The sequence below is a fragment of the Chelonia mydas genome, chromosome 1 (genome assembly GCF_015237465.2).
Source record: "Chelonia mydas isolate rCheMyd1 chromosome 1, rCheMyd1.pri.v2, whole genome shotgun sequence".
NCBI classification, from domain to species: Eukaryota; Metazoa; Chordata; order Testudines; family Cheloniidae; genus Chelonia; species Chelonia mydas.
In genome coordinates, this window is record NC_057849.1 from 157,280,832 (window position 1) to 157,295,047 (window position 14,216).

General features: G+C 42.5%; 1 protein-coding gene across 7 annotated transcripts in view; it reads right to left on the minus strand.

The window, feature by feature from the left end:
• The window catches only part of LOC102940460 (beta-1,3-galactosyltransferase 5), a 106,487-nt gene extending 104,161 nt beyond the window's left edge, over positions 1 to 2,326 (minus strand). For all 7 annotated transcript variants that reach the window (XR_006287943.1, XM_043538214.1, XM_043538213.1 and 4 more), the window contains exons 1-2: positions 2,185 to 2,326; positions 1,053 to 1,164 (exon numbers count right to left, since the gene is read on the minus strand). Coding sequence is in view for 6 of the 7 variants with exons in the window: in XM_043538214.1 (XP_043394149.1) it covers positions 1,053 to 1,106 (54 nt within the window). In the remaining variant the exon portion in view is untranslated. The remainder of the gene's footprint in view (positions 1 to 1,052; positions 1,165 to 2,184) is intronic.
• Between the last annotated feature and the right edge of the window lie 11,890 nt (positions 2,327 to 14,216).

The following is a 14,216-nucleotide window of genomic DNA, read 5'->3' on the forward strand; positions in this document are numbered from 1 at the left end:
TTTTCATAGTCACCTTTTGTGGACCCTTTAAACATCATCTGTGGACCCCCAAGGATCTGCAGACCACAGGTTGAAAACCATTGCTTCCTCTCTTGACCTGCGCCACTTCCAGCAGCTCCCATTGGCCTGGAGCAGCGAACCACGGCCGCTGGGAGCCGCGATCGGCCGAACCTGCGGACGCGGCAGGTAAACAACCGGCCTGGCCCACCAGGGGCTTTCCCTGCACAAGCAGCGGAACAAGTTTGGGAACCACTGCTTTAGAGCATATGGCATTGAGTGTGGCTCAAAAAATACAAGGGTAGCATTTTCCTTTATTTTTAAGTAACCTATCTGTCCAGCTTATTGTCAAACACACAGTATTTGGAGAACAATTTTAGATGGTCATTTTTCATACTCACAGATTACAGGACTTCCAGTTGTTTGAGAAATACTTAGCCACTCCAAACATAATCAAAGAAAATATAATTAGAGGGCAGGGAAACCAGTGCAAGCAAATGAATCCTTGCATTCTTGAGAAAATACCACCCAGACAATAATACAGTCCCTTAGAAATAATGATTGACAACCAAATTTCCTATCACTCCTTTTCCTCCAACTGGTCTGCCTGCCAAGACTTCCTGAATCTGGCTGGAGCCCGGATTTAGGGCCCTGCAGGGTGGGAAGGTCCCAGAGCTCAGCCTCCAACCCAAGCCTGGAAGTCTACACAGCAATGAAAAGCCCCCCAGCCTGAGCCCCGTGAGCCCAAGTCGGCTGGCACTGTGCAGCTGCAGGTTTTTCTTTGCTGTGTAGACATCCCCCTAGGAAATCCCAGGAAGATTAACAAAGGATCAATTGATAATAAATAGCTAAGAGTTTGCAGTAGTTGGTTATGAGTCACATCCCAATACTCTTTAACAACTGGACCTGTCTACCATATATGCATTAAATCTTCTCTTTCATCCCAATTTGGCAACATTTATCCCCATTCAATCTATATACTGTACATATTTTTAACCTGACCGCTGTGAAATACCATTGAAACAGTTTCTTAAAGACATTTTCTTTTATCATACCACAAACTGAGTCCTCTTTTCCGGATCAAAGCCCATTCCTCTGGGGTAATTCATTTATTCAAATCCTTTTCCCACCACGTCATATATGGACATTTCTTTTCAGGAAAGTTGTCTGCAAAGATTGAGATATTAGTTATAATTTTTTGTTTCCTAATTGACCAGCAGACATCATTTCTATTAAGTTAGTTTCTGTATAAAAATTTTCTAGGAGATTAAGTAGTATAATGCCTAAGGTACTGGTACCACGGGAGAGTGGGTCAACTGATAATTATTATTATTTTATTTATTTCTGCTTGTTCATTTACTGAAAACACTTTTTTTTTTTGAACAAAATATGGACATTTAATGAAAAAATCTTGTATAAAAAAAGACGTTTCTGTCCAAACAAACATTCTGACCAACAATTTTTGACCGGCTCTATTTATAAGTTATTGTCAACTTTTTACCAGCCTTAACTTTCATTTAGACTGTTTTCCAGAAGAAAGAGCCAGTGGTCAGCACTGGAGAGTGAAGTTCTTAAGGACAGCCGTTGGGATTCTGTGCCTCTCCAGAGGTATATAGAGGAAGCAGCCCCTTTGCTCCCCCAAACTGCAATTGTGACAGGCCCTTGTATAGGTCAAGCAAATGGGGGAAGGCTCCCTGTGCATTCCCACCCTCCCTCACCGCACCACACCACACCACACCACACTGGAGCTCTGAGCTAGGTAAGTGTGTTGCTGTTAGCACAACAGAACAAAGTACTGTATTAAAAAGAGTCCCTCCTTCTTGTAATTCTCTTGCCTTTGAACATGTAAGCACCTGCTTTTAGCTTTCAGATGGAGCTCAGTAAATGGAGTTCCAGTTTAGAAAAATAAGGCAATTTAATTTTTGTTTTGGAAACATACTTCTCAGTTAAGAAATTTTAAGAAAATATTGCATAACACATGCACAACAAATTATTGTTGCTTCACTTATACAACAGCCTCCTCAGAGCCAATTCAGCAAAGTAGACAAATATTTTGATTCATAGCTACATCTAACAGGAACCTTCAGGTATAGTCAGATATTAAAATAAACTGTTTTGTTGTATGAACTACTTTTTGCTCATGTAAATTCCCAGAGTTTGAGAGTAATTAAGTATGTCAAGACTCACATTTTCCCCTCAGGTCTTCAGGCTCAAGATGTGCCCGAGCTAATATTGCAATCAGCCTCCTTTCTGTGCCCACTTGAATATAGAAAAGCCTTTGGTGCACTGATTAAAATCCCAGGACTGAGGCCTCTTGGACTGTGAGAACCACTTCAAGTATGTCAATGCAGTAACCATGGTAACCAAGCTACTCATGCATACTTGGTGCATATGAAGTCATGGCATAATGGTACGGGAAAGTTTAAAATAAAGTGGTTACAATCAAAATTATATTGCAGTTTAACAATGGAGAAAAATGACCGTCTTTAAGAAATGAAGAAATCCAAAACGTCAGGAGTGAACTTTTACTATTCAACAATCAAACATTTAAACAGTTAGTTACTGTAGTCTCTCTAGTTCAGCTTGTCATAGGTTTCCATTTAAAGCATGATTTTGAACCCCTCTAACAGGGGTGGCCAAACGTACTGACTCTCCGAGCCACATACAGTAATCTTAACAAGTTTGAGAGCTGGGCATGCCTGCAGGGGCTCGGGGCTTCTGCCCCACATGGGAGGCACCAGCCGGGCTCAGGGCTTCTGCCCCACATGGGAGGTGCCAGCTGGGGCTTGGGGCTTCTGCCTCGCAGGGTATGCCTGCCCCACTCCTGCTGAAGCCCCAAGCCCTGGCAGGCACCCCCTGTGGGACTGAAGCACTGAGACCTCCCTCCCCGTAGGTACTGGAAGTAGGAGTGCTGGGGGTTCTGCCACACCCCTTGGCTTGAAGTGGTTTCCATTATATACAATGTTTACAGTTTGGTACAATAGCTCTCAGCACCCCTACTATAAAAATTGTTCCAGCACCCCTGTCCCTCCCCCCGCTGGGCAGAAGCCTCTAGCCCCACCACCTCACTGCAGGGCAGAAGCTCCGAGCTCTCCCCTCCCCACTCCTCTCCCAGTCTGGTAGGCGGAGAATGGGGGGGGCAGAGGGAGCTCTGCGAGCCACATATCAACTGTAAAAGAGCCACATGTGCCTCACAAGCTGCAGTTTGGCCACCCCTGTCCTAGAATTTCAGCGAAGGGAAACCAATTTCCCTGAAATGTCATGTGTATACTTCTACAAAACCTAAAGAGACATGTTCAGGAAAGTTTGAAGTTAATGAAACAAGGTATATTATTAATTATTACAATAGATATAAGAGATTAAAAGAAAAAGATGATTCGCTTTTTAGAAGTTTCCTAAGCTTTTTTTTCTACTTGATATTTCAAAAATGTCTTGGCCTGGCAACTCTAGATTTGTTTTATTCTATTTACTTTAGTATGGATTGACTAGTTTTTGAAAGGGAATGTGATTTTTGGAGCAATTTGACTTTCTTAAAAAAAAAGTCTGAGAAGTTACAGAGTTACTAGAGGAACTTGGACTGTGGCTTCTGAAAAGCTGTGGACCAAATTATACTCTGAGTCACACTGGTGTAAATCCAGAATAACTCCATTGAAGCAAATGAGGCCAAGTTTTCCCCCTCAGACACAGATACACACAACTCATTCTGGATTCTCTGGAAGCTGTGTAAATGTATTTGAAGGGACAATTTAACCCACTATTTCGATAGTCTGACTGAGAGCAGACTCTGGCCCTTTATTTGTGCTTGCTGGTTACTACATGTGGGATTTAAAATTAAACATTCACCAGATGAAGGCTCCATGCTACCACAATACTTCTTCTGAGGCTTTTAAGCCTCACAGGAAGTTTGTAAATGCTACATTAGTCCTGGACCTTCCAAAGGCTTCCTCTCCCTCTACTTGCTGGTTATTAAATGTTTAAAAACTGGGAATTGTAAATTAAGGACAAAGGCCCAGCTATTCACAGATCACTTAACTCTCATTGATATCAGTGGGAGTTAGGTACCTAAATACCTTTGAGGATAGAGTTAGGCACCCGAATACCTTTGGGGGATCTGGGCCTAAGTTTCCAAAATACCAAACATTTGAAAGTTTGGGAATTTAGAGTTAGCATAGTGCAAATAACCTTAACTCTACCCTCTCTTCCTATCTCTGATTGCTCTACATCTGTGTGGGACACACTGACAGCCACACATCATAACTTTTTCTACTGTATTCTCAGTGTTCTCCCTGTAATGTTTCATATTAAGCATACTAATATGAAGAGACCACATAAGAGCCATGTAACAAACTAGACTATCCTTGATCCTTGCTTTATAAGCCAACTGTCCAGTATCACATGATAAACAAAACAACACTACCCATCATACATTCCTGTTATAGTAAAGAGACTACAGTATTTTCACATCTTGCCCACTATGTACAATGTCACTGTAATAAACCACATAACCAAGGCAAATTAATAAGGAATATGTCTACCCACACCCATTCACCCACCTTCTTCCTGGAAACTACAAAGACAACTATCATCATCTCAAACATTCTCTTGATGTGAGGCTGAGACCCAAACATCTGAGAACAACCCTCCTTCCTGCCCCTCATCATTGATCAAATAAGGCCTGTAAATCATAGAAAACCTATTCTCCAAAATAAACTATTACCTGTTGCATGTAGAGGATAAAGGATCTAGGACAATTACAGCTGGTCAAAAAATCCAATCAGTGAAAAATTTTGAACAAAACAAGTTCATTCTAATTTTTTCACTGAAAATTTATATTTTTTTCATTTAAAAAATCATAATGAAAAGTTGTTGATTTGAATTCACACCTTTGTTTCATTCTGGGTTTTTTTTGAAAACTAAAAAGTAATAAAAATGTCAATTCAAAAGAAATTATTACTATTTTTTGTCAAAAATTTCATTTGCTATAAAATATTTTGATTTTGGCAAAGTTGCATTTTTTCAATAAAAAAAAAATTGTGGCCTGAAAATTTCAACCAACTCTAATGAAAAAAAAATTGAAAAGTAATTGTGATAATTATCAGAGATATTTTTCTATGTCATGGAATGATGCACAGTATTGCAACATGGGGATAGCATTTGTGCATTTGTGGGATCTTAACTCTGAATTTCCACACCTGTGTAGTTTACTAAAACTTTAGGTCAGATTCATCCTGGGTTAAAGGAGTTACTGCTCAGATTAATTTGGCCCACTACCTTTAACTGAAAATTTTTAGGCCCTCATATTACATATTTTTATAATTACTTCACACTCATAAGGTTCTTCTGATGTAACCGATCTGTCTGCATAACCTTAAGCTTCTTGCCTGGCAATTATAATAAAATTTTGTGAAGAAATAAAGGTGAGTAGTACTGGGTGTTAGAAGTAGGGTAGAGCAAAAACAGCAGAGGAACTACCACCTTGCCATTCATACCACCAGCCCTGGATAAAACAGCATTGCATTAGGCACTAGTACAGATGACTGTTGATTGGAAAAATCAATTTCTTCCTGGTGGTTACCGAGAAAATGGATGGGAATCATAAGAAACAGCCACTGACTGTAAACTGTATGGTATGAAATTACTTAGCAGTGCCCACTGAGCCATTTAGTCCTGATCCTCTGATCTACTCAACTCAAATCTCAATACTGACCTGCTCAGCCAGAACACAGGTATGAAGAGACCAGGCTCTCAGCTCCCCACATTGCCCCTCTTAGGTCAGTGGAAGGACTCCTATTCAAGACGCACACCACCAACCCCAGGAGGGTAGTATGGACATGTACCACCCCTAAGATAGGCTGACTTACCGTTCTAGCGTAGACATACCCTGAGACACAAATTGACAGCCCAAGAGTTCCTTCTCCATATCAACCTCCTGAAACTCACAGTGGTCAGATATGCCTGCTAGCACTTCCTTCACATGATCAAGGTCAACCTGTCAAATTCATTGTGACGCTGCAAATACTTTATGAAAATATGCTAATGAGCGTGAATATAATGTAACTGAAATATGCTTCATGCAAAAGGTCTCTTGTAAGGTACCATTACAGAGCTTATAATCTGACTGTTCGAAGGCATCAGCTAAAAAAGCCATCTCATCCACAGATTTTACATCTTTGTCCCATAGATGTTGCTTTACATCAGCCTTACATATGCTTAGGAAATGCTCTTGAGCAACAAGATTCAACATTCCCTCAAAACTTGCCACCTCTTTACCCCTCACCCATTTTCCCAACAAATCTTTCATTTTGTTTACATATTCCCCATTACCCATACCAAGGGGAGTCTCTGACACACCTCAGACCAAACGTACTGCTTCAGGTAGAATCACTAGTGCAAGTACGGTGGTACTTTCCAGTGCGCAGTACTGGCAAGAGATTTTAGGGGATACAGGGTACTGGCGAGACTTGGGGCTAGCCTCCACCTCCAGAGGTGGGGGGGGTGCTATGCTCTGGTCCTTAAAGGAGCAGAACATGGCTAGGGAGGGCATTCATTCTTTTTATGGCTTTAACAGCACAATGCATATGCTAACAAACTTAAACAAAGGCTTTGTTTAAGTTTGTTAGCATATGTATTGTGCTGTTACCTTGGTCAGGAGTCCTCAAGAGGAGAGGGGTGAGGGGGATGGAAAGTGTTTAAAAAGTGGTTTTGGCTCTGTTTCTCCCCATTAGTCTGAATTATCCATGACATTCATACTGCATCACATGAAGTCCAGATCATTAGAGGAATGTCTCTGCTTGCACTGACCAGAGGATGTTTGGATTCTGATGTCAGCTCAGTTCTGCAGCCTGACAGCTTTCAGGTATTATCCCCAGTGTACACAGAATGCTTCTTTGCAGCCAAACTAGTCTAACGTGCATTTTGCTGACTGGAACTGGAGCAGCAAAACAAAGAAAACAAATGCCTCGTTTTCCAGCTTTGTGGGTGAGAGAACTATAAGTGAAGATTATAATGCCAGACACTGATGACCTTAAACCAGCTGCCTCAGGAATCTGCCAAGAACTTTGCTGAAAATATGTTCCTCATTTTAGCAACATAGCTAAGACTTATCACACATCTGCCCTCCTTTATTCGAGTGACACTCTTTCTGATCTGAGAGCTCAGGCAGTGTCAGTTTCATCTAGAACAATTTACAAACTTGGAAGCTAATCCTGTAAACCCTTAATCATTTGATCAATCCCACTGAAGACAATGGGACTATTTGCCTGTCTATGGACCACTTTTGTGGTAAGAGTTTCAGGAGTCTGTTCTGTTCCTATAAAGGAAGTTGAATCTCCCATTGAAATGCAATGTTTGGATACAATACCATAATGCAGTTTAGGATACAGTTCTACTTAAAATTTGCCTTTTAATAAGTCATACATATACTGAAATGGCTCCTCACACAACTCCCATATTCCATATAAACAGACTGAAATACTACATATTCTGGGGAAAAGTGAGTAGTTAAGCATGTTGATGTTTGTATATGCAAACACCCATTTCATCACTGAACTGGAAAATATAGCTGAACTTAATTTTCTATGGAATTTGAAGAAAGTTTAACAGCCCCAATTGTTTTCTGTGTTAATCAGTGTGAACCTGAAAAAATTACATGCCTTCTAAGAGAAAAGAATCATAACACTTACTGAAAAAAAAATTCCTTCCAACTGGTGTTCAGAAGAGTGCTACAAGACACAAACATAACCTCATGAGCAGAGGGCAGAGAAGATACCCTCCCACATTATGACTAGCAAAAATAATAATAATAAAATCTCAAAGAGGCAGAGGTTCACAGATTCGCAAACCTAAAAACCTGTGTTATGCTTTAAACCACCTCAGCACATACCAGGTTTATGAACATTCAAAAGTTAACTGCAAAGGAACACTGCAGCCCATTAACCTGAATGTGTGCCAGCCAGTATGCCCTCACTGACTAAAGGTGCAGGCACACCTGAACAGCTAAAAATTAACCTTGCCCTTTTAAGCTAAATAGAGTCATGTCACTGGCTCCATCTCTGTTGTTACATAACAGATAAAACACCTGTAGGGCATGGTGCTGGCACATAGGGTCTCAGGTACGTGGTGTGATTTTTCAGAATCTCTTTTGGAACTAGTCATGTAGGTGAAATAGCTGGTACTTATGATTATGCTATTTCTATGCATGTATATGCATCTTGGTATCTGAAGTTATGAATATTAGCTATGTTTACTACATGTTTGCTCCTGTGGTAATGCCCACAAAGTATGTAGCCAGCACATGAAGGGACAAGTCAAGTTGAATGGCCCATTAAGGAACACTTAGCCCACAATGGACCCTGGAAAATGCCCGTCTACACTTAATGGATTTTTTGTGAATGTTCTAACTGGAATATGGGTTGGAGTGATGGACATATAACTTGCCCATGTGACTCCAAACACCATCTTTCACAGTAAGAACAGATTTCCCTTTACTTGGCACTTGGCAGAAGCTAAAAGGCCCTGGCCTGGAAACATATCCATTTTGCGTCCTTCCTGCTCTGGCCTCTTTCCTGCTCCAGCCTCTGTACTATGAACATATACTAATGGGAGCATTCTAACCAAGGGACTGAGGACTTTAAGGTAATCTGGAGCCTTCAAATTTCCTTGATCCTTTGCACATGGACTTATGAGTTGGATATGGTACTGTCAAGGTTCCTCCCCCACTCTGAACTCTAGGGTACAGATGTGGGGACCTGCATGAAAAACCTCCTAAGCTTATCTTTACCAGCTTAGGTCAAAACTTCCCCAAGGTACAAAATATTCCCCCCTTTGTCCTTGGATTGGCCGCTACCACCACCAAACAAATACTGGTTACTGGGGAAGAGCTGTTTGGACACGTCTTTCCCCCCAAAATACTTCCCAAAACCTTGCACCCCACTTCCTGGACAAGGTTTGGTAAAAAAGCCTCACCAATTTGCCTAGGTGACTACAGACCCAGACCCTTGGATCTTAAGAACAATGAACAATCCTCCCAACACTTGCACCCCCCATTTCCAGGGAAATGTTGGATAAAAAGCCTCACCAATTTGCATAGGTGACCACAGACCCAAACCCTTGGATCTGAGAACAATGAAAAAGCATTCAGTTTTCTTACAAAAAGACTTTTAATAGAAATAGAAGTAAATAGAAATTAAAAAAAATCCCCCCTGTAAAATCAGGATGGTAAATACCTTACAGGGTAATTAGATTCAAAACATAGAGAACCCCTCTAGGCAAAAACCTTAAGTTACAAAAAAGATACACAGACAGAAAGAGTTATTCTATTCAGCACAATTCTTTTCTCAGCCATTTAAAGAAATCATAATCTAACACGTACCTAGCTAGATTACTTACCAAAAGTTCTAAGGCTTCATTCCTGGTCTACCCCCAGCAAAGACAGAATATAGACAGACACACATACCCTTTGTTTCTCTCCCTCCTCCAAGCTTTTGAAAGTATCTTGTCTCCTCATTGGTCATTTTGGTCAGGTGCCAGCGAGGTTACCTTTAGCTTCTTAACCCTTTACAGGTGAGAGGAGATTTCCTCTGGCCAGGAGGGATTTTAAAGGGGTTTACCCTTCCCTTTATATTTATGACAGGTACAGAGACTGTTCTAGCCTCATTGATTGCTGATTTCTCCCTTGCAATCGACAAAGATCAAATGTCTGCTGACTTCCTCACATGAGTCAGCAGCCTTTAATACCTGTGGTATAAGCAACATAGCCCTTGCTTGAGTGGTTTTGTTCTTTCCTCTCCAAATGTCAAAGCCTGTTTCCATTGAACTCAATAGCAAAACTCCATTTGATCTCAATGGGAACAGGATTTGGCAGCAAGAGATCAGAGAATGCGATTTTGATCAATTGCTTATCTGTCCAGAGACGGTTCTCATGCATGTTCTGCCAGGTTGATTTTGATTGCCCTTCCTGTATGTCATGCTGAGGAAAATAATAAAACAATTTGGGCTGTAGTTCTATCAAGATGCACATGGCACACACAGTTCTATGCCTCTTTTCCATCAAACCCCGATGGCGCAGCATCTTTGCTTTCCTAGTGACTGGTGGAGAGCAACACTTAGATAGAGGCAAGCAGCAGAAGCTTAGTTTGTACATAAGGGAGGCACTAATAGTGCATTAAGGGACAGAGGGGTGATTGTCCTTCCTGTCCTTCTTTCATTTAAGAAGGGGTGCTTCTGGATCCTCAATGACACCTGGAAGTACAGGTGGCACCAGGGTCCCAAAGCATAATTTTACAACTGCATCTGTTTAACAGATGCAGTCGTAAAATTTTAGACATGTAAGGGGGATGCTGGAGGGGACGGGGAGAGTGTGGGGGCCCCGGGCGGGGTGGGGAGGAATCACACGGAGGGTCATGTGGGGAGGTCACGTGCCCTCCCTTGTGTCCCTCCCATGAGTGCAGTATAGGCAAGAAATTATTTCTGCTTGCACTACTTGGTAGAATAAACAAACAGATTTATTAACTATAAAGATATATTTTACGTGATTATAAGTCAAAACATAACAAGTCAGATTTAGTCAAACGAAATAAAAGCAAAACACATTCTAAGCTGATCTTAACACTTTCAATACCCTTAGAAACTTAGATGTTTCTCATCACAGGCTGGCTGGTTGCTCTTCAGCCAGGCTCCCCCCTTTGATCAGCACTTCAGTCACTTGGTGTGGTGTCTATAGATGTAGGTGGAATAGAGAGGAAGAGCATGGCAAATGTCTCTTCCTTTTATCATGTCCTTTTCTCCCTCTTGGCTTTGCCCCCCCCTCCTCCCGAGTCAGGTGAGCATTACTGAGTCTCTCCAAGCAACAGTGAGCAATTCCCCTGGTGTGGCTTCATGCAGGTGAGACATTGCATTGTAGCTTCCTTGACGGACAATGGCTGTTGATGGGTTGTTTGACACCCCACCTGTGCGTTGGTTACTTTCCTTGCTGTTGCCTCTGGGGAGCTAATATCTGGCTGATTCCCCCAATTTACAGCATGTTTTAGTGACAACCATACTACACAATTCTCATAACTTCATATGCATTAATGATGTACATATATGGATAGAGAAATGACTTTCAGAAGATCATAACCTTTCCCCTGATACCTTACAAGGCATGCTTTATACGTAAGATCACGATTATATGAAAATGAGGAATATGGGGGTTACAGCGCGCTCCCCCAAGGTACAGAATGTCACACACCTCCAGTGTAGTTTGATTGTATGCCAATAAAGAAACCACAGTGACAAGTTTAGAGTTGAGCTGAATTCTTGGGAACTGAGTCAATAATGTCTCAGAAGCCACTCCAACATATTTCTGACTGGATAAAGTCTCTAACGCTACCCCAACAACCACATGTGGGAAATGAACAATCTGATTGTCAAACATATTTTCCTCACCTGCAGTCTCCCGGGAACAGACCCTGTGACATAGGGCCAGAAAGGGTTAAGCAACTTGCAGGCTAAATGACCCCAAATTCAACCTTTAAAGACATATTTAGACAAGTATAAAAACAACCAGGAGTCTGGTGGCACCTTAAAGACTAACAGATTTATTTGGACAGCTCTCCAACCTGAAGCAAATACTCACCAGCAACTACACACCACACCACAGAAACACTAATCCAGGAACCAATCCCTGTAACAAACCCTGTTGCCTACTCTGTTCCCATATCTACTCTAGCGACACCATCATAGGATCCAACCACATGAGCCACACCATCAGGGGCTCATTCACCTGCACATCTACTAATGTTATATATGCCATCATGTGCCAGCAATGCCCCTCTGCCATGTACATTGGCCAAACCAGACAGTCTCTACGCAAAAGAATAAATGGACACAAATCAGACATCCGGAATGGTAACATACAAAAGCCAGTAGGAGAACACTTCAGTCTCCCCGGACATTCAATAACACTGCAATTGTCTACCAGCTGCAGGTGTCCTAAGTCAACTGACTTGGGCTCGGGGGTCTGTTCAAAAGCATCTTCTGGTCCGGATCCCTCTCCTACAGCATTACATTATTTTTTTTAATTGTGGTTTAATACAGTTAGTCAAGTTTTCACCTAAGCAAAACTTACATAGCTCACCATGCGGGTGAAAAGAGAGGATTTGAGATTATATGTTCTATACTGTTTTGGTGTGAGAATATAGAATTTATACTTCCAAAACTAGGAGACCAAAGTGAATGTACAAGCTGAATGTATCTTTGAAATGTGTACTGTTAGTCGAATGTGTTGACTGAGGGAAACAAGGTCTAACACAACTCAATGGCATTTCTCTGTTTGTTTATAGGACTGGACCATATGGGTATGTCTACACTGCAATTGTCTACCAGATGCAGGTGTCCTACGTCAGCTGACTTGGGCTTGGGGGTCTCAGGCTACAGGGCTGTAAGATTTCTGTATAGACATTCAGGCTCAAATGTCTACACAGCAATGTCACAGCCCCACAGCGTGAGCCCAAGTCAGTGGACATGGGCCAGCCATGGGTGTTTAATTGCAGTGTAGACATACCCTAGATTTCCCCAGAGCAAAGGGTCCACGAGCAGGTCTTCTTAACTTATACACCATGGGGTTGATGTAGGGCAATTAACAATACAAATGGAGAGATAATTAAAAAGAAAATATTAATGAAAGTGTGTTTAGCAAATGGCAAAGACAACGTAAGGGAAAAGGCTACTACAAACACCAAAGAAGATGCATTTTAATTAAATATCAATGTAACTTTCGCACCCTCATGGCCAAGATGGAGGCTGCTCTGCAGGCAGCTCTGGCCAAGAGAGGGCGCGCGCAGGAACGCAGTAGGAAAAATCCCTTCCACCCCAGGGGCACCTGTTCCAAACCCCCCCGAGTGAACACACAAACCCACAGGAAAAGTACAATGGATACAACAAAGGGAGATATTTATTTACAGAGGGATGAGAGGAGAAAAACAACAAGGAGAAGTATAGGGGGAGCAGTAGAACAGGGTTGCATCCAAACCAAGGCCCCACAGGCCCGGTGGTAGCACAGTCTGAAAGGGCAGACACTGCACACAGAGTTCAGGAGTCCTGAGCAAAGTTCCAGTCCAGTGGTGAGTCTTGGATGCTCCTGGTCGTCTTCAGCGCCAGTGAACTTTCCCCAACAAACCCCCCCCCCCCCAGTGCCCTCTTCTGCCGCTCTCTGCAAAGCCACACAGAGCGACCACCTCCCCACTTCACTAGCTACAGCCTCCCTCCTTATTCCCAGTGCAGAGTCACAAGCCGCAGTACTCACAGCCCCATGCAGCTCTGGGCAGCAGTGATACTGGGTCCAGCTCCGGCCTGTCCTTCTCGGGCGAGTCCTCCCTGGCACAGTGCTCCTCCTGGCTCCTGTCCTGGGGTGTCCCCGACCGGCGGCCCTGTCCTTCCCAGGCTTCCGGCAAGTTCTCTCTGCTTCACTTCATCCAGGGCCTCCAGGCTGCAGCCCTTCCCTCTCTGGAGCCCCAGAGCCACACCCCCCAGTTTCCCTCCTTTCCCTCACTGCTCCCCCTCCCTCCTAGGAAAAAGATTTAAAGGGGCCCATGTTCTCTGAACCGCAAAGGGGTTACATCAATATGCTGAGTAACTGGAAAAATTTGAAATTAGATTTTTGTGTATGTAAAACTGATTATTCAGAAGCCTGTAACAAAGGTTCTGTTAAGTGAAACACAACTGGTTTTTTACAGAAAGATTTGTTTCTATCCTCTGTGTGATGTGACTAAAGAATTTACCTCCACTAAAAGGTGCCATGGCAGTATTTGGAGATCTGAAAGGGTACCACTGCTCCCAGCTGCTGCCACCATCTCTGGCACATGGGGAATTGGGTACAGCTGGACAGCTCTAAGCTGAGATTTATTTCTCAGGGACTATCCTGCTTCAGCCATCAACTAGAAGGGGATGAGCCAAACCCTTTCTCCTACTTCCTCTTTGAACCCCCTACCCCTTCCTTTTATACTCCACGGCCAGAGTAGCCATGTGAAAGGCAGGGGGACCTGTTACTTGCATTCTGCAATGTTCTTTGCTTGTCACAGCCTATTTCATGGTGCATATTTTTCTGAAAAAGTAGTTACTGTGTTTGTATCTACCAGACCTCATATTCCAAGATAAGGAGAGATGTACTTTGCAGATTGGCAGGTAGGATTGAGACATTTTACTGATCATATTTTAAAAATCTAAATTAGCAGTACACTATC